The sequence below is a fragment of the Cebus imitator genome, unplaced genomic scaffold (assembly GCF_001604975.1).
Source record: "Cebus imitator isolate Cc_AM_T3 unplaced genomic scaffold, Cebus_imitator-1.0 Scaffold698, whole genome shotgun sequence".
NCBI classification, from domain to species: Eukaryota; Metazoa; Chordata; class Mammalia; order Primates; family Cebidae; genus Cebus; species Cebus imitator.
In genome coordinates, this window is record NW_016108013.1 from 221,424 (window position 1) to 242,752 (window position 21,329).

General features: G+C 41.0%; 1 protein-coding gene across 1 annotated transcript in view; it reads left to right on the forward strand.

The window, feature by feature from the left end:
* The window catches only part of INTS4 (integrator complex subunit 4), a 127,479-nt gene that overhangs the window by 9,787 nt on the left and 96,363 nt on the right, over positions 1-21,329 (forward strand). The window contains exons 3-4 of the mRNA XM_037734977.1: positions 12,431-12,548; positions 14,697-14,803. Coding sequence (XP_037590905.1) covers positions 12,431-12,548; positions 14,697-14,803 — 225 coding nt within the window. The remainder of the gene's footprint in view (positions 1-12,430; positions 12,549-14,696; positions 14,804-21,329) is intronic.

Sequence of the window (21,329 nt, forward strand, 5' to 3'; positions counted from 1 at the left end):
TGTCTCATTGATCTGTCTAATATTGATGTTGAATTCTCCCACTATTATTGTATAGGAGTCTGAGTCTCTTTATAAGTCTTATATATCTGGGTATTACTGTATTGGGTGCGTATATATTTAGGATCTTTAGCTCTTCTTGTTGCATTGATCCTTTTATCATTATGTAATATCCTTCTTTGCTTCTTTTGATCTTTGTTGCTTTAAAGCAACTCCTGCTTTTTATTTATTTATTTATTTTTGCTCTCCATTTGGTTGGTAAATCTTTCTCCATCCCTTTGTTTTTAGTCTTTGTGTATCCTTGCATGTGAGATGGGCCTGGATGCAGCATGCCCATGGTTTTTGGCTTTTTTTGCCTGTCTGTGTCTTTGGATTGGGGGATTTAGTCGATTTAAGTTTAGAATTAATAATAATATATGCGAGTTTAATACTGCCATTTAATGTTAGCTGGCTGTTTTGCCTATTAGTTGATGTATAAATTCGTGATTATGTTGATGCTCTTTACTTTTTGGTATTTTTTAGAAAGGCTGATACTGGTTGTTCCTTTCTATGTGTAGTGGTTCTTTAAGAAGCTCTTGTAAAGCAGGCCTGGTGGTGATGAAATCTCTGAGTGCTTGCTTGTTCACAAAATATTTTATTTTTCCTTTGCTTATGAAGCTTAGTTTGGCTGGATGTAAAATTCTGGGTTGAAAGTTCTTTTCTTTAAGGATGTTGAATATTGGCCCCCACTCTCTTCTAGCTTGTAGGGTTTCTGCTGAGAGATCTGCTGTGAGTCTGATAGGCTTCCCTTTATGGGTAACCTGACCTTTCTCTCTGGCTGCCCTCAGTATTTTCTCCTTCATTTCAACCCTGGTGAATCTGGCGATTATATGCCGTGAGGTTGGTCTTCTTGAGGAATATCTTTGTATTACCTGGAGTTGAATATTGGCCTGCCTTGCTAGGTTGGGAAAGTTCTCCTGAATAATATCCTGAAGCGTATTTTCCAGCTTGGATTGATTTCTCTTCGTCACACTCAGGTACACCTATCAAACGTAGATTAGGTCTTTTCACATAGTCCCATATTTCTTGGAGACTTTGCTCGTTCCTTTTTATCCTTTTTTCTCTAATCTTGTCTTTTCGTTTTATTTCATTAAGTTGGTCTTTGACTTCTGATATCTTTTCTTCTGCATGATCAATTCTGCTGTTAAAACTTGTGCATAGTTCGCGAAGTTCTTGTGTTGTGTTTTTCAGCTCCATTAATTCACTTATATTCCTCTCTAAATTGTGTATTCTTGTTAACATTTCCTCAAACCTTTTTTCAAAGTTCTTGGTTTCTTTGCATTGGGTTAGAACAAGTTCTTTTAATTCACAGAAGTTTCTTATCATCCACCTTTTGAAGCCTGCTTCTGTTAATGGAACACACTCATTCTCCATCAGGCCTTGTTCCGTTGCTGATGAGGAACTGTGATCCCCTGTAGAGGGAGAGGCGTTCTGATTTTGGATATTCTCAGCCTTTTTAGGCTGTTTTCTTCCCTTCTTTATAGATTTATCTGTCTGTGGTCTTTATAATTACCATCTTTATAATTGGGTTTCTGAGTGGACGTCCAACTTGTTGATTCCCAGCGCTAAAATCTGAGCAACCCACTGCACCGGCCAAAACGCGGTGTTATGATTGATGGTGCTTTTCTGACTCTGCACCAAGAACCGCCGCACCAAGGCAGTGGCAAAACCGCCTCACTGGCCACAAGAGTAGTGCTGGCGACCCATGGGGCTCCTCTGCTGGGAATCTCCTGGTGTGTGAGCAACAAAAATTCGTCTGAAAGTGTGGCGTCCCCTCCTTCTCTGCGCTTTCACTGGGAGGTACAATCCCAAGCTGCTAGTAATCAGCCATCTTGGATCTCTCTCAGCGGGGAAGAGTCTTAAAAATAGATTTTGGCCAGTTGGAAAACAGAGGGAAAGACATTTTAGTTGTGAGCAGCTGTGAACGTGGGCATAGAGATGCAACAGGCTCTTACATTGGAAGAAATGCAACTAGTTTGGCTGGTATAGATTTTAGGTTGAGAGCTCATCAAGTGATGAGACTAGAAGGTTTCCAAGGGATCTGATTCTAAAGGGCCTTGTATTCTACCTTATCAGTTTTTGTTTTAGAAATGTCACTGAGAGGAAGTATGGAGGATAAAGGAATTGGATGACTGGAGTTAGAGTGACCAATTAGAAGACTGCAAGTTTGGAGAAAGGTGTTGAAAGCCTGAACCAGGACAGTTTTTTTTTTTGGGGGGGAGACAGAGTCTCACACTGTCGCCCAGGCTGGAGTGCAGTGACACAATCTCGGCTCACTGCAACCTCCACCTCCCGTTTCAAGGCATTCTTCTGCCTCAGTCTCCCAAGTAGCAGGGATTACAGGCACCCACCACCACGCCTGGCTAATTTTTGTATTTTTAGTAGAGATGAGGTTTTGCCATGTTGGTCTGGCTGGTCTCGAACTCCTGACCTCAGGTGATCCACCCACCTTGGCCTCCCAAAGTGCTGGGATTACAGGCATGAGCCAACGTGCCCAGCCTCTTTTTTTTTCTAACATGGTCTCACTCTGTTGCCTAGGCTCGGGTGCAGTGATGTGATCATGGCTCACTGAAACCTCTACCTCCCAGCCTTATGCAATCCTTTTACCTCAGACTCTCAAGTAGCTAGAACTAGAGCTGTGTGCCACCATGCTTAGCTAATCATTTTTTAATTGTGGTAACAATAAAGATTTATTATAATGATTTGAAGTGTGCAGTTGATACATATTAAGCACATTCATATTGTTATGCAGCCATCAGCACCATCCATCTCCAGAACTTTTTTCATCTTGTAAAACTGAAACTCTTTCCCTATTAAACAATAATCCTCTATCCTCCCATCCCTCCAGTCCCTGGCAACCACCATTCTACATTTTTTTTTTTTTTTTTTTTGAGATGGAGTCTCACTCTCTTTTCCAGGCTGGAATGCAGTGGTATGATCTCAGCTCACTGCAACCCCTGTCTCCCAGGTTCAAGTTATTCTCCTGTCTCAGCCTCCCGAGTAGCTGGGACTATAGTCGTGTACCACCACGACTGGCTAATTTTTTGTATTTTTTTCTTTTATTATTATTATTTTAGACTAGTCAAGTGCAGCAGTGAGAAGGGGGGAAAGAGCAGAACAAGGAGTTCAATCTGTAACTGATTGTGAACAATCAGTTGAGATAACTCACTACCTTTGGACCAGCCAATTTTTTTATATTTTTAGTAGAGAGGGTTTTGCCATGTTGGCCAGTCTGTTTTCAAACTTCCTAATCTCAGGTGATCTGCCCGCCTCGGCCTCCAAAAGTGCTGGGATTACAGGCGTGAGCCACTGTGTCCGGCCTCATTCTACATTTTGTCTCCATGATTTTAACTACTCTAAGTACCTCATATTGTAGCAGAAGCAGCCGGGGGAAACATATCTTTCGGATACCGAATATTGGAGGAAGGAGTTTATTCGGCCGGGAGCCAGGTGGCATATTTGCCTAATAGCCAAGCTCACCTAACAAAGGAAGGTTCCTTCTTTATATAGGCTTATACTTTAGATGTTACACGTGGAAGAATTTTAGGTTTATAGGTTAACATATGAAAAGAGTCTCAGTTTACAGTCTTAGGAATTACATATGAAAAGGGTCTCAGTTTACAGTCTTAGGAATGAAAAGGGGAAGTTTACAGTCTTAGGAATGAAAAGGGGAAGTTGATCTGAGATGCCTGGATCTCCCTCTTCATCCCCCCCTTTGAGACCCTCACCACTTTATAATATTAGTGAGAGGTCTCACTTTCATTCTCACTTTCCAGATTTTCTGAAGAAACAGAGTGATAATGTTTCATATAATACACTTGTGATGTCACTTTTTGGCTAACTGCGGTAGTGATGAATCCCCTAATCATCAGAAGGAACAGGGGAGTAGACAAGGGAGCAGTAAACAAACACCTATTATTATCAGAACACTTATGATGAGGGTTTTGAATCTTCCCAAGGATGAGAACCAACCTTCAAACAAGGACTCAGGGTTAAATCCGTGCCACACCTGTACAGGCACGTGTGCCAGTTTGGTCATGTCATGTACAGTATCCTCTATTGCTTGCCCCTGGTCATCTATGTGCAGACAGCAGTTGCTTAGACTGAATTTTCCCCAGACTCCTCCTTTGGCTGCTAGCAAATAATCTAGCGCCAGTCTGTTCTGATAAATTGCATTTCTCATTTGAGTTTCTTGTTGGGCCAAAAGGGACAGAACTTTGCCCGTTTCATTAGTATTTCCAAAACAGCCTGCAACCGGATGATCTGGTTGAGCATGTAAATAGGGGTCCGGTATCCCCATGAGCCATCCTCAGCTCATGTGGCCAGCGCATAGTACTCAGTAATTCTCTCCGGTGGCCACTCATCATCTGTCCAATTCCCTAGTTTTAGGTCTCCCTTCTCCCTAGTGGAGTAAACTGAATGCTCTAATAGCTCACCTATCTTAACAGATAATAGGAAGAAAGAAGGCTTAACGATGCCTATGACACAGCTACCTGTCCATCTCATGGATTACACACCTTATATTGAGTACCATTATATAAATAGGTTCCCTTCTGTGTCCCCGTACATTCGTAAGAACTGCAGGACAAAAGAATGACAGTAAATTTTACGTCCTACCTGGTGTACATACTGAGGGCATTCTTCAAAATTAGTTAATGTTCCTACTGTGCAAGTCCAAATATTAAGAAGAACAAGTCCTATGATGAATCTCCTCATGCTTCGGCTTATCTTTACTCAGCTCTAGGGCTTGAGTTAAACAATGAGTTCAGCCTTCTGAGCTGAGGTGCCCTGAGGCAGGGATTTGGCCTCCATTACAGTGTCCAGAGTTACCACACGTAGCCTGCACATCTTTCCCCTCGTGGATTGACAAAACTGCTCCCATCCACATACAGCTCCTAGTCTGCTACTGTCCATGGCTGATCCCGAATTTCAGGCCTGCTGGAATAGACTGTGTCCAGGACTTCAACACAGTTGTGTTCAACGGCACCCTCTGACATTGGGAGCAAAGTGGCGGGGTTTAAGGTATTGCAGACTTCAGTGGTGATGCGGGGATTTTCACATAGCAGGCCCTGGTATTTGGTCAGCCTAACATCTGATAACCAGTGGTGCCCTCTGGTATTCATTAGTGTCACTACTGCGTGAGGTGCCTTGATATTTAGGCTGTGTCGCAGAGTTAGCTTATCTGCTTCTTGTGCCAGCAGAGCAGTTGCTGCCAGGGCCCTTAAGCATGGGGGCCATCCTTTGGAAACTCCATCCAGCTGCTTAGAGAGGTAAGCTATAGGCCTGGGCCAAGGTCCTACTGTTTGGACTAGGACCCCAACTGCCACTTTTTCTCTTTCTGCCACATGTAATGTGAAGGGCTTTGTTAAATCAGGCAGCCCCAAAAGCTGGAGCTGACATTTTTGTTTCCAGTTCCTGATAGGCCTGATGCTGCTGGGATCCCCATTCAAAGGGCTCCTTGTCTCTCCCCTTTGTCACATCATAGAGGGGTTTGGCTAGTACTGCCAAGTTTGGAAATCCACAATTTACAAAACCCACCGCTCCTAGGAGCTCTTGAGCCTGCCTTTTAGTCTCAGGTTCTGTCACTTTGCAAGCGGCTTGCTCCCTCTCTGCTTCTAGATGGTTCCCCCTTCCAGATGGTAAACCTCAGATACTGCATTTGCTGTTTGGAAAATCTGGCTTTCCTTTTAGAAACTTTATACCCACAGTCCTCCAGGTGCCGAAGTAAGGCATTTGTTTGTGCACCCGACTGCAGTATGGTGTCCCAATAGAAGGTTATCAGCATACGGGGGCAGCATGCAAGCAAGAAGCTTCTGGGGGGCGGTCATGGGTTGATACCTCCCCAAGGATGATGAGAGAGTTTTTGAGCCCCTGGGAAGCTGGGTCCAGGTGTATTGAGTGGTGTATTGCATTGAAATGCAAATAGTTTTTGACCCTCTGAGACCCATTCAGTGCTAAGGAGGTGTTCTTTAAGTCCAATTAAGTGAACTAACTATCCTCTGCTGGCAATAATCCCAACTGCGTGTATGAGTTGGGTGCAAAGCCACGCAAGCCCTGCATGGGCCTGGGTGATAATATCAGTCTTCTGCTTCTGGCTAGGAAGACTCCGCCCTCCTTCCCAAGGGACAATGAGAGCCTGGGTGACCCCTGCCTAACGCATTTTTAGCTGCAGGGAGTCTCCTTTTTGGATGGGATAGTGGCCCTTGATTTACACAACAGGTTTTGCCGGAGAAGGGGGGCAGGGGCAGTCCATTAAGTACAAGAAAGTCTGTTCTCTTAACACCTTAATAGCTCTAACAATATTGGTTCTGTTTTTTTCCATGGGGGGTTACAAGGCTGTCGTCCAGACTGTGGGCTTTTTGGGGGCATATGAGTCCGGCCCCCTTCTCTTTAGTCCAGTGGCCCTTCCATTAGATTGAACAGAGCCCCTTCACTTTTTATCTGGATCCTCGTGCTTAGATTCGCCCTGTTCTCCCATTAACTGTGGGCATTTTTTTCCAATGTCCTACTTCTTGACAAAATGCACACTGATCGCGTTGCAGGCACAGGCCGGCAGACTATGGGGCTTTCCAGGAACCTCCCTTTTTCCATGCTCTTGGGGGCGTTCCTCTCTTAGCAGCAGCTATCAAGTCAGCCTTCCGTTGAGCCTGATGTTCCCTTTCCCTGTGATTTTTCCTCTGGCTTACTGCCTCTTGGTTTACAAATGCCTGGTTAGCTACTTCCAATAACTGAAGTATTCATACATGCAAATCCTGCCTGTGTCTGCCACTGAATTTGCCTGGACTTGGGAGTCCGCGTTTCTCGGCGGCGAGGGGGATGGTGGTTTCTAGCAGTCTATCCCTTGTCTACTAAAACAGTCGCTGCTTGCTCTCTTAGCCACTTCGGAGGGTTTAACGCTAACTGCAACCATGAGTCTATGTATGGAAATTGATCGAGGTGTTCTGGCTTGCCCGTATATAACCTCATGCCTTACTTTGGAGATAAGGGGCCTGTCTAGGGTCCCCTCTGGGGGCCAACCCACCCTAAATGTTGGCCAATCTTCCCTACATAAAACCCTTAATTTCTCTGGTGTCATAGTTACTTTATAATTCCCACTAAATTCCTTCTTGAAATTTTTCAGTATGGTTTCTAAAGGGGTGGGCTTGCTATGGGAGTGATCCATATTTTTTTTTTTTTTTTGAGACAGAGTCTCACTCCGTCACCAGGCGCCAGGCTGGAGTGCAGCAGCACGACCTCAGCTCACTGCAACCTCCGCCTCCTGAGTTCAAGCAATTCTCCTGCCTCAGCCTCCCGAATAGCTGGGACTACAGGTGCATGCCACCATGCCCAGCTAATTTTTTTTGTATTTTTAGTAGAGATGGGGGTTTCACCATATTGGCTAGGATGGTGTTGATCTCTTGACCTCATGATCTGCCCGCCTCAGCCTCCCAAAGAGCTGGGATTACAGGCGTGAGCCACCGCGCCCGGCCAGGAGTGATCCATATTAACAATTCAAAGAAACAATTCCCACACTTAGGAGAGTGTTAGTTCACTCACGGCAGTTCCCTACTAGCAAGACACAGCACAGAGCACTCTCCGATTTACATTCACTTCAATCCTTTTACAATGCCCAGAGGCTTCTTCACACAGCCTTATGTGGCTGTCTCGAATTCTTACAAATTACTTGATGCATGGGGCCCTTCCTAATGGGCCCAATACCTTTTACGACTGATGAGTCCGGCTGGACACATCTACACACAGACACACATCCACATACAGACACACATCCGATTGCTCTCCTTCCAATTCAAAACCATAAGCAAAAGCTTCCAAGGTTACAGAGAGCTACCTTCCAATGTGCTGATCTGGCACCTGTGGGTGATCAGGCCACACTTCCACCCAAAACGGAGTGGGCAACTTTCCCACGTACGACGACACAGACACATATCCACACACAGACACACGTCCGAATGCTCTCCTTCCAGTTCGACAGAGAGCTACCTTCCAACGTGCCGATCTGGCACTCGTGGGTGATCAGGCCACGCTTCCACCCAAAACGAGGTGGGCTACTTTCCCGGGTACAATCTTACCAAATTGCTCGGTGACACAGACACACATCCACACACAGACACACATCCAAATGCTCTCCTTCCAGTTCAACAGAGAGCTTCCAACATGCCAATCTGGCACCTGTGGTGATCAGGCCACGCTTCCACCCAAAACAGGGTGGTCTACTTTCCCAGGTACAATCTTACCAAATTCAGTGAGCCAGACTTCCCCAAATGCTCGTTCCTCCTTGGTGTTCAGCCACTGGGTGGATCCGCACTGCAGGGCCTCCCTGCTCCGCTCTGGCAAGGCTTTTCCACCGGGCAAATACCTGCCCAGGAGCGCTCTCAGGATGCGTCACCCCAGGGAGCAGGAGTCCCCCCACAGGGATGCTCCACAGGGCTAGGCAAACCACCTAAGAGACTTTTCCCCGCCATCTGCTATCCGAGACTCGCTTCCCGGCCAACGCACCAAAATGTAGCAGGAGCTGCCGCGGGAAACGGATCTCTCGGACACCGAATATCGGAGGAAGGAGTTTATTCGGCCGGGAGCCAGGTGGCATATTTGCCTAATAGCCAAGCTCACCTAACAAAGGAAGGTTCCTTCTTTACATAGGCTTATACTTTAGATGTTACATGTGGAAGAATCTTAGGTTTATAGCTTAACATATGAAAAGGGTCTCAGTTTAAAGTCTTAGGAATTACATGTGAAAGGGTTTCAGTTTACGGTCTTAGGAATTACATATGAAAAGGGTTTCAGTCTTAGGAATTACATATGAAAAGGGTCTCAGTTTACAGTCTTTGGAATGAAAAAGGGAAGTTTACAGTCTTAGGAATCAAAAGGGGAAGTTTACAGTCTTAGGAATGAAAAGGGGAAGTTGATCTGAGATGCCTGGGTCTCCCTCTTCAATATAAGTGGAATTATGTAGTTGTCTTTTTGTGCCTGGCTTTTTCACTTAGCATAATATCCTCTAGGTTTAATCATGTCATAGGCTATGTCAGAACTTCTTTCTTTTTTAAGGCTAAATATTCCATTGTGTGTATATACCATATTTTGTTTATAATCTATTCATTTGCCAATGGATACTTGTGTTGCTTCCATATTTTAGCAATTGTTAATAATGCTGTTATGAACATATTTGTTCATATATTTCGTCAAGACCCTGCTTTCAGTTTTTTGAGTATATACCCAAAAGTGGAATTGCTGGATCATATCAAATTCTATTATTAGTTTTTTGAGGAACCACCATACTGTTTTCCTACACCTGATGTTAGCCAAAAGGCCCGGAAGGAACTTCCACCATACCGTTTTCCAGAGTGGCTTTGCTGTTTTCATCCCCATGAGCAGTGCACAAAGGTTCTAATTTCTCCACATCCTGGCCAACACTTGTTTTCTAGTTTTTAATAGTAGCCAGCTTAATAAGTTTGAGATGGTGTCTCATTGTAGTTTTGATTGGCATTTCCCTAATTATTAGTGATGTTGAGTGTCTTTTCATGTGTTTATTTGGCCATTTGTATATCTTCTTTGGAGAAATATCTATTCAAATTCTTTACCCAGTTTTGATTTGGGTTGTTTCTTTTGTTGTTTAGTTTGGAATTCTTAACATGTTCTTCCTGGGAACCAGCCCATCCCCGTACCTGGGTGCCCTTAGTCCTGGTGGTGATGGGGGATTGAGAAAATGAAATAAAGACAGAGACACAAGAGTAGAAGTTACAGCATGGGTCCAGGGGACCAATGCAAGTGTGGCAACCACGTTGGCCCAAGCTTTGGGCTCCAAACACTTTTATCATGTGCACAATCTCATTGATCTTATGGGTGTGGAAAGGGAGGGTAAAGGAGTAGGTAAGATAGCTATGTCGAGAGCACTTGAGATCCTTCTAAGACATGCTAAACAAGTACTCTGAGTTTATCACCAATTGTTATCAGGGTGGGGTAGCATCAGAAGTATATCGGATTAGGAGCCACCCGGGTCTTACCACTCCCAATGCATCAAGGGGCTTTTATCTCCAGAGCATTGAGGACATAGAGCAATTAAAATCACTGCATATTCTGAGAACCTAGGCAGAGCCTGAGGTGTTTTGTGATCTCTGCCCTGCAAGGCTTATTCTCCTCCTTGCTAGCTCCCATCTGCAAAGACTGTCACAGATATTGTGAGCAGAGATCACCTCCTTTCTCAGAGATCTTTGCCTAAGCCCTTTTTACAAGGCCCTCATGCAGTCTATGTTGAGAAGGTATTCGTGGGACCAGAGCAATATTCCCTGCTCTGCAACCACCCCGAGGTGTTCCCTGGTGTTACTGTGCTCTAGGATAGTCTTTACCATAGGCCTCCTGTTGCTGCTTGATTTCTAATTAACTGCAACGATAATATAGTTTAGTTTGGTGTATAAACAGTGTACTGTGAGCCAATCAAGCTTATAATTATTTAGCTAGAATTAACATAGGTCTCCCCCTGGCCATCTTGACCCACAGTTCTGATACTAATTGGCTATCTTGACCCACAGTTCTGATACTAATTTCAGATCAAGAATTAACTTTACAACTTAAGGAACTAGAAGACAACTGCACACGGTAGCTCACACGTGTAAACCTAGCACTTTGGGAGGCCTAGGCAGGAGCCCAGGAGTTTGAAAGCAATCTGGCAACATACTGAGACCCTGTCTCTATTATTTAAAAAAAACAAAACAAAACTAGAAAAAGAGCAAATTAACCCAAAGTTAATAGAAGGAAGAAAACAATAAAGATTAGGGAACTGATATTTGACTGCCTACTATATTCCTGTTTTTGTGCTAGTGATTTTCCTCTCAGCAGCCCTCTGAGGTTATTACCACCATTTCACAGATAAGGCTTAGAGCTATTGGGTAGTGAATACAAGATTCACACCTAGATCTAGCTAATTTCAAAGCCCTTTCTCTTTCTGCGTCACCTCACACCCTAAAGGTAAGCTCCCAAGAAAGTGACTTTTCTAAAGTTATGTACATAATACATGGCATAGCATGCCAGGATTTTAGATCTTCTGATGCCGTATCTATTGCCCGTTCCCCGCTTTAGGTCTCCTTATTGTGCCTGGTGACCTCCTTAGAAAATGAATGTAGGAGGCAAGGAGTTGGTCTTATTTGAAAAGCACCTCATCCTTTGTGCATACACTTAAGTAATTTTGTCTTACTGTCTTACTGTACAGAAAGATGATTTACTCTCAGCACTGCCAAGGTACTTTTTTTCCTCTCATTTCACATATATTTATTGAAGATATATTCATATATTTATTGATCTTTTTAGTGTCAGTTATTATGCTATATTATTTAGATGGTGAACAAGAGAGCATTCCTTTTTGTCTTTGGAGGAAATTTCTCACCACAGGGATTTTGGTGCCCATTAGAGACCACCTCCCACTCTCTAAGCTAACAGAGCCAGACTATTTTTTTTGACAGTCTCACCTGCAGCTGGGGCCCAGGCACAAGACTTAAACTCAGACAATCATAGTTGCCTTCTCCAGACTTCTAATCAGGATCTGGTGATTCAGAAAAGCAGACAGTGGCTCACACCTGTAATCCCAACACTTTGGGAAGCCAAGGCAGGAGAATTGCTTGAGCGCAGGAATTTGAGACCAGCCTGGGCAACAGAGCAAAAGTTCATCTCTACTAAAAATTAAACAAAAGTAGCCAGATGTGTTAGTGTGCACCTGTAGTCCCAGCTATTTGGGAGGCTCAGGTTGGAGGTTCACTTGAGCCCAGAAGGTCAAGGCTGTAGAGAGCCATGATGGCGCCGCTGCACTCTGGCCTGGGAAACAGAGTAAGACAAAAAAAAAAAAAGCGGGGGCGTGGGGCAGGTAGAATGAAAGATTCTTTCTGGTAATAGCAGTGGTAGCTCACTTTCCAGGGACTCCAAGAGCAGTGGTGCTGGCAGCAATGTTGTATGCCCAGTGTTGTTGGTGCAAGTTGCTGTGACTTGTGTCTAACATGACTATTCATTGGAGGTCAGGTACTTTTAATGCCAACAGCGCATTTTTTATTAGAAGTTAATGACATCAGAATGGCATAAAAAAGTTCTCATTTACTTTGCAGTATTTGTATGTAATGTATCAATTGAGAAAGCTGTATCTCCAGTGGAGGTTGTAGTCAGCCAAGAGTGCACAATCCAGCCTGGGCACCAGAGTAGAACTCTGTCTCTGAATGAATGAATGAATGAATGAATAAATAAATAAATAGAAAGCTGTCGTTCTAGAAGTATGGAAAATTAGTTTTTCAGAAATGATGCCATAGAATAATACTTGGATCATTGAATGTCTTTTGGGATGTTAGTTTTCCATGTTCCTGTTTGTTGGTTAGCTAAGCGTAGAGCATCAAAGTGACAATTGCATCTTTTTTTCCAGGAGAATGATCCATCTGTGAGACTGAAAATTGCATCCTTGTTGGGTTTATTATCAAAGACAACAGGATTTTCACCAGACTGCATTATGGATGATGCCATTAACATCCTGCAGAATGAAAGTAAGTTGCAATTTAAAAGCTCTATAGTCAGAGCAGAAATGTTTAGTTCTTTTTGTGTAGAATTTAGGACAAAATTTTGTTGTGTTGATTGTTATTGAAAAGGAATTTGAGGATAATTTAATGAAACATGTATATATATTTACATAAGAGTTGAAATACTGTTTTATCTCTTTAATAGCTGTCATTTATTTGCCAAGTACCATATATTTGAGGTAGTTTACATGTGATATAAGATCGTTCCAGTGCTTCCGGTTTCTTGAGGTGGTTTTCACCCTCTTAAATACAATGGCAGTTGTATTCCTTTTCAAAGAAGCATTTTTTTTTTTTTTTGCTTGTTTGTTTTTTTGTTCTGAGGCAGGGCTTTGATATGTTGAGCAGCCTGACTCCAGGCTGGAGTCAGGAAGTCCAAACATGTTAATGACCCTTGCTATATATTACCCTATTGCTTTTCTAAAAGGATTATTTTAGCTTACACTAAAACCTGTAATTGAACATACATGAACATACAGTACTCATTTCATAAAGACACTTTTTTTTTCTTTTGAGATGGAGTCTTGCTCTGTCGTAGTGTCCCGATCTTGGCTCACTGCAACCTCTGCCTCTGGGGTTCAAGTGATTCTCCTGCCTCAGCCTCCCGAGTAGCTGGGACTACAGGCACGTGCCACCACACCCAGCTAATTTTTGTATTTTTAGTAGAGACAGAGTTTCACCGTGTTGGCCAGGAGGGTCTCGATCTCCTAACCTTGTGATCCGCTTGCCTTGCTTGGCCTTCCAAAGTGCTGGGATTACAGGTCTGAGCCAGCGCACCTGGCCAAGAGGTGAGATTTTAAGGATTACTAGATATTCAGTGTAGAGGGGTCAAGATTGGAGTCAAGTGTGGGGGAAGGTATTCTACATAGAGAAGTTAGCCTAAGCAAAGATAGGGGGACATGGAATTAAAAGAAGTTGGAAAAAAGAGTGTTAAAGGAGTTAAAGGAGACCTGAAAGAGATGAAGCTAGAAAGATAGGCAAGGGTAGACATTATGGAAGGCCTAGCATATACGCATTATATGCCTTCTAGGATATTTAGATTTTATGTTGTAGGCAATGGAAAACTTTTTTTTCTTTTCTGTTTCCTACTCTGAAAAAATTCTTGGCCGGGCGCGGTGGCTCACGCCTGTAATCCTAGCACTTTTGGAGGCCCAGGCGGGTAGGTCAGGGTAGATCACCAGATCAGGAGTTTGAGACCAGTCTAGCCAACATGGTAAAAACCTGTCTCTTTAAAAAAAAAAAAAAGAAAGAAAAAACTCTTGAATTAGTCAAGCACTAAACATTTTTGGAGCACACTATTTGTAAAGAACTATACTCTATCCTGTGGAGAACTCAGACATTTAAACGTGATCCCTTTAGGAACTTAGCTTTTAGTTGAGGGCATGAAGGATCACACAGTAGAACCCAATTGACAAAAGTCTACTTTTTTGTTATTTTTCTTATTTATTTATTTTTTTTGAGATGGAGTTTCGCTTTTGTTACCCAGGCTGGAGTGCAATGGCCCGATCTCGGCTCACCGCAACCTCCGCCTCCTGGGTTCAGGCAATTCTCCCGCCTCAGCCTCCTGAGTAGCTGGGATTACAGGCACGTGCCACCATGCCCAGCTAATTTTTTGTATTTTTAGTAGAGATGGCGTTTCACCATGTTGACCAGGATGGTCTCGATCTCTTGACCTCGTGATCCACCCACCTCGGCCCCCCAAAGTGCTGGGATTACAGGCGTGAGCCACCGCGCCCGGCTTTTTTGTTTTTTAAAGTCTGGGTCTTGCTCTCTTGCCAAGGCTATAGTGCAGTGGCGCAATCATGGCTCACTCCTACCTTGATCTCTCAGGCTGAAGCAGTCCTCCCACCTCAGTCTCCTGAGTAGCTGGGACTATGGGTGCGTACCACCATGACTGACTGATTTTTTAAAATTTATTTTTGTAGAAACAGAGCCTCCATATGTTGTCCAGGCTGGTCTTGAACTCCTGGGTTCAAGGGATTCTCCTTTTCAAAGTGCCGGGATAACAGTTGTGAATCACTGTACCCAGCCAATCTACATTTTTTACCCAAGTAAATTAGTTTATATAGTTACTGCATTTTGAAATTCTACAAGACAACTTTCTGTCTTCCTCTCTAGAGTCTCATCAAGTCCTAGCTCAACTGCTGGATACATTGCTTGCAATTGGCACTAAGCTACCAGAGAATCAAGCTATCCAGATGCGATTAGTTGATGTGGCCTGCCAGGTAAGGGTATAATGCTCTTCCTTCTTGAACTTGTTTGCATTCCTGGAAAGGTGGTAGGAGCTGTACAATCTGCTCACATTCATCCTAAACCTCTAGCTGAGGACTGCTAAGGATCTTTAATGGTTTTAAAGAGCTACCTCATTTTTTTGTCTGTTGGTGTTGGATTAGGAATAAAGTTAAGTAAACTTGTTATAAACTGAATTTCCTCATCCTTTCAAAAGAAATGAAAATAATTACAGTATATGGTTACTGTGTATATTGTGCCTAATAATGCACTCTTCTTGTTATGGTGCTTTGTTTTCAGTTTTTCATTTGGTCTTCACAATCCTTCAGGTAATTGCTGTTTTACAAAGGTAATTGCTTCAGGTTATTTCTGTTTTACAAAGGTGAAAATTAAGATTTATGGAGTCTGATTTGTCTAAGTTTGCACAGCTAGGAGGTTGCAGTACCAGGGTATAATCTGTGCTTTTTCTGACCCCAAATTTGTTTTGTTTTTATCATGCTTCAATAAACAGACCAACTATACACAAGTAAATGTATGGAAAAAATATATAAGTTCTTTTCTGATTTTAAAATAAATATATATATTAATACATTAATTGTGCCTTTTGATTTAATTTGGAGGTTAATTAGCCTCTTTGTGTATGCACAGCAACCCCTAGAACCTTGTAGAATTGATTTTACTTTGGATCTTTTTGATAACTTTGAGAATATAAAAAAGACAAATGCATTTGAATTGTTAGAGTATCATATTCATGAAATTAGAAAACTATTTCAGAGACCCAGGAAAAATTATTTATCTTTAAAAAACCAAACATACATAAAACCAAAAACACTTTGACAAATACAATACTAAAAGCTTAAATGGGGCTGGGTGTGGTGGCTCACGCCTGTAATCCCAGCACTTTGGGAGGCCAAGGTGAGCGGATCATTTGACGTCAGGAGTTCAAAACCAGCCTGACCAATGTGGTGAAACCCCATCTCTACTAAAAATACAAAAATATTAGCTGGGCATGGTGATGCATGCCTGTAATCCCAGCTATTAGGGAGATTCAGGCAGGAGAATTGCTTGAATCCAGGACGGAGGTTGTGTGAGTGGAGATCATGCCACTGCACTCTAGCCTGGATGATAGAGTGAGACTTGGTCTTTAAAAAAAAAAAAAAAAAAAAAAAGCTTAAATGGAAAAAACTAGGGATTAAGTGTGTGGTAGAGTAAGTACATCTCCCCTGTGAGAGAAAATACATATCTGTAAAGTTTGCTTCTGAGAGTTGTTATAGAGAGCGGGTTGTGATATCTGCAGCAACCGTTTCTTAAATCTGCTTTAAATATATTTTTAACTATAAGATTTTTTATCATTATATATTTAAATATGTTTTTAGTTAGAAGAATTTGCACTCAGAAAATTTGGAAAGATATTGAAAACTATAAAGAAAAATGCATTCATAATTTACTACCCAAAGATAATCATTATTAGTCTTTTGATGCATGGCTTTCTGATTTTTTTCTGTATGCAAATCATTTGCTATTGTTTTTTCTGTAAACACATAGTTGTAATCATATAATTTTGCTCCTTTTTTGCTTACATAAGCATTTTTCTTCTATATGTTTTATAAACATAATTTGTAATGGCTATGTGATACTGTGTCCAATAATTAAACCATAGTTTTTACCTATTTGCCTATTACTGAATATTTACATTGTAGCCATTTATTTAATTAGAAATAATACTGCAGGGAATATCGTTAGTCTATGTTTTCTGTATTTAAAATTCTTCCTGAAACACAGATTGTGAAAAGTAGAATTACTAAATTACTAATTGAAAACATTTAGAATTTATTTTCCTTTTTTTATTTTTAGAAGCATAGAGATGGGGTCTTGCTGTGTTGCCTAGGCTGGTCTCGAACTCCTGGGCTCAAGCGATCCTCTTAACCTTGGCCTCCCCATATGCTGGGATTATAGGCATGAGCCACTGTGCCTGGCCTGGAATTTGTTTTTTTTTTTTTTGAGACGGAGTTTCACTCATGTTACCCAGGCTGGAGTGCAATGGCACGATTTCGGCTCACCACAACCTCCGCCCCCTGAGCCTCAGCCTCCTGAGTAGCTGGGATTACAGGCACGCACCACCATGCCCAGCTAATTTTTTGTATTTTTCGTAGAGATGGGGTTTCACCATGTTGACCAGGATGGTCTCGATCTCTTGACCTCGTGATCCACCTGACTCGGCCTCCCAAAGTGCTGGGATTACAGGCTTGAGCCACCGTGCCCGGCCTGGCCTGGAATTTTTTTAAGGCTCTGTTATTTGCTTTGTTTTGTTGTTTAAAAAGAGTCTTGCCCGAGATTACATGTGTGAACCACTGCACCCAGCTAAGACTCTTAATACTTCTTGTTAAATTGCTTTCTAAAGTGTTCCAATTTATATGCCCACAAGCAGTAAATGACAGTGCCTAATTTCACTGCATCATTCTAGCATTAAATATTAATGCTTAAAAATCAAAGATAAGCCAGGCTCAGTGGCTCACACCTGTAATCCCAGCACTGTGGGAGGCTGAGGCGGGCGGATCACCTGAGGTCGGGAGTTTGAGACCAGCCTGACCAACATGGAGAAACCCCGTCTCTACTAAAATACAAAATTAGCTGGGCGTGGTGGCGGGTGCCTGTAATCCCAGCTACCTGGAAGGTTGAGGCAGGAGAATTTCTTGAACCCAGGTGGTAGAGATGGCGGTGAGCTGAGATTGTACCATTGCACTCCAATCTGGGCAACAACAACAACAACAACAAAAATAAAATAAAAAAAAAAATAAACTTGTTAATTTGATAGTTAGAAAATGATACTTCATTTTTTAAGAAATCTCTTTTTTGAAAAGACTGCTAGTGAGATTTCTTTTTCATATGTTTTTCCTCTATTTGTATTTCCTGTCATGGGAATGAACTTTTTTTTTTTTTTTTAAGTGATGGATATATTAGCTTGATTGAATCTTTCTACAATGTATACACAGATGAAAACATCACATTGTATCCCATAAATATACACGTTTCCTGTCAGTTAAAAATAAATGAGGAGGACTGGCGCGGTGGCTCACGCCTGTAATCCCAGCACTTTGGGAGGCCGAGTTGGGCGGATCACGAGGTCAAGACATTGAGACCATCCTGGCCAACATGGTGAAACCCCGTCTGTACTAAAAATACAAAAAAAATTAGCTGGGCGTGGTGGCATGCACCTGTGGTCCCAGCTACTTGGAAGTTTGAGGTGGAAGAATTGCTTGAACCCAGGAGGCGGAGGTTTCAGTGAGTCGAGATTGCGCTACTGCACTCCAGCCTGGTGACAGAGCAAGACTCCGTCTCAAAATAAATAAATAAATAAATAAATAAATAAATAAATGAATGAATAGGGAAAAAGGGGCCATGTTACACCTGTTCAAGCATATAATCTGACCTTGCTACTTACATATTGTCAAAATTCCAACTTAAATTTATTGTTACTCTAGTTTTAATGGTTTCAGAAATACAAAAGTTGCTAGATAAGCAATACCAACTTACCTAAATCTGCAAGAATGTTCAATTAAAATTTTATTTATAGAATCATACAGTCAGTAAAACCACTCATATGAACACCAACCCAAATAAGTTCTTATTAATAAAATGCCTATATCGAAAGTAATACGTTGTAAGAACTGTACCTTAAATTGGCCATGGGGATGAACTGCAGTGTTGTAAAATATGAGCCAAAATGTTCATTCAATAATTTTAATTACATCATAATTAAGTCCAGAGCTATGCTTTTGTGTAAGGTTGAATAAGGACACAACTGAGGAGAGAAAATTGCTTTCTAAAACATCATTTACTGCAATAAGTTACTTTATAGTAACATCGCAAGACTGCAGATACTGAATAATTATGGTATATTTTATTTTTTTTGTCTAATGAGCCCCAATAATTATGGTATTTCTTTTACTTTTTCTTTTTTTTTTATTTTTATTTTATTTTTTTGTAAAGATGGGGTTTCACCATGATGGCCAGGCTGGTCTTGAATTCTTGACCTCAGGTGATCCACCCAGCTTGGCCTCCTAAAGTGCTAGGATTACAGACGTGAGCCACCGCGCCCAGCCTAATTATAGTATTTCTGAGTGGCATTTATTGCTATATTCTGGTAGGAGTGAAATTTCAAGACCAAAATCATAGCTGGTCGTGGTGACACATGCCTGTAATCCCAGCTACTCGGGGCTGAGGCAGGAGAATCACTTGAACCCAGGCAGCGGAGGTTGCAGTGAGCCAAGATCACACCATTGCACTCCAGCCTGGGCAAGAAGAGTGAAACTCCATCTCAAACAAACAAACAAAAAAGGACTAAAATAAGAGATTGCTCAATTTCATATACCCATACTAAAAGAAAAACAAGATTTGGAACAAGAATTAAATTCAGATTTTACCTATATCTACCAAACCTCTCAGCTGACTCACGTGAAAGATGTGCAATGCTTACCTGTCTTGCAGTCATCGTTAGGACTAAATGAATACAGGGAAACAACAAAGCTCCAGTAGGTACTTGGTAAATAGTAGCTGTTAGATGTACCCAGAATTCTTCATTAAGACTTTTTTCAGTCTTTCTGATAACCATTAAGTATCTACACAATATAGGATAGAATACTGTATTTTCCTCTACAGATCAGATTTTACTTCAATAGTAGAGCTGAATTGATTTGGCAGGTGGAAGGTGCAGATTTCTCCAGGATATTACTTTTACTATATCTTATTCCTCCCTGAACTATTTGTAAATAATCCCAAAGAGTTTCTATACGCCTGTTACCAACTGAAAATTACTCAGAGGTCTACAGTAACAGTCTTTAAGAACTGTGAGATTATATGTTTCCTGAAATTTCAAGAGCCTGTCTGTTCAGCATACTTTAAGTTTTCTGTAATATAAAGGTTTTTGTGTGCTTTTTTGTTTTATTTTGCTTTGTTTTTTTACTCTATAGAATCCTTCTGGTCACATAATATTTTCTAATAAAACATTTGGCAATGTCACATGTACTAGAACACTTAAAAAAAAATGCTTGATTAATGAGCATTACTGTCCTTAACCATCTCAATAGAAAAAAAGACAGTTTCTTGATTACACATATCAAGTACATGTATAGGAACACGCAACTACTCATCTGAACATTGTTAAATACAAAGTAATACAGCGTATCTTCAAATAAGCAACTAGAAATCGTACTGGTCTTTAGCTTTAATTAAGTGATTAGAAAAGTTTATTTTGTGCTTAGGATATTTTTCTAAGACATCATGGTTACACATCCAAAGTCTTCAGTGGTATAATATTTTATATTCTAAAGGAAAGGATTTTAAAGAAAACTTGTATATTATAGTACTGAAAGTCTAATGGATTCACATAGCAACAGAGCCTAGAAAGAAGGGGACATTAGAGAAATTGTCTACTACATAATGGTCAGTTGATTCATTGTATTTATGGTTTTCTCCCTTCTTGTAAGGTGAAAACTATATATTCTAGCTCTTTAAGAAGTAAAAATATACTAAATGTTCCATCCTGTTGATTTCTACCTGTGACACAATATTAGCAGTCAGGAAAGAACAGGAGAATATGAAGTCTGTCTTTTAAAAAATATTAAAATGTTATGATTTTAAAAGGTCAAACATTACAGACTATAAAATCAATTAAGAACTATATATAAGGACAAAATACATTTAAGACATATACAAGAAGATGCTTTTTCCTGAGTAGAATGCAAACTTTGTTTTATATTAAATTAAGTTTCTGTGAATTTTCAAAATGTAAAATACCAAGGTTTTTCCACATTAGACAAAAATTAGGAACGTTCACCTTCATATCCAACAAGAAAAAAAAAATTTAAGTTCAGCAAGAATAATGTTAAATCTGAAAAGAATGGCCAAAATTTTAAATTATCAACAGACAGCTCAATCTGATGGATCTCTCAGTAAACTTCAGTTTAAAACAACAAAAAAATACTGTTTACTAAAACAAAATATTTCCATGAAATTATCATCCATTTGAAAAATAAAAAATGTAACCCATAGTAAATAAGAAAAATACAAGAGAAAACCATGGACTTAAAAACTTCCTAAATCAGTAGCATATCCTGTATTAACATGTAGAAAACTGTAGGCCAGGTGCAGTGGCTCACGCCTGTAATCCCAGCACTTTGGGAGGCCAAGGCGGGTGGATCACCTGAGGTCAGGAGTTCGAGACCAGTCTGACCAATATGGTGAAACCCTGTCTTAAAACAAAAAAAAAGAAATAAAACTAATTATTTAATGTAAGGCAGTTTTTATTAGTTGCATAGCCTAAAAATAGAACACAATTTTGGAATACATCTCTTAAAACCACAGAATTATCACTGAAATACACATTTCTTGAGACAATGGGCAACATTCCCATTTATGGGAAATAGCTTCTTTTTTTCACATAGTGAAACCAAGAAAAATTATATCAAATGAGAAATATTTTTCTCCACAATAATCATCTATAATCTTTTTTTTTTTTTTTTT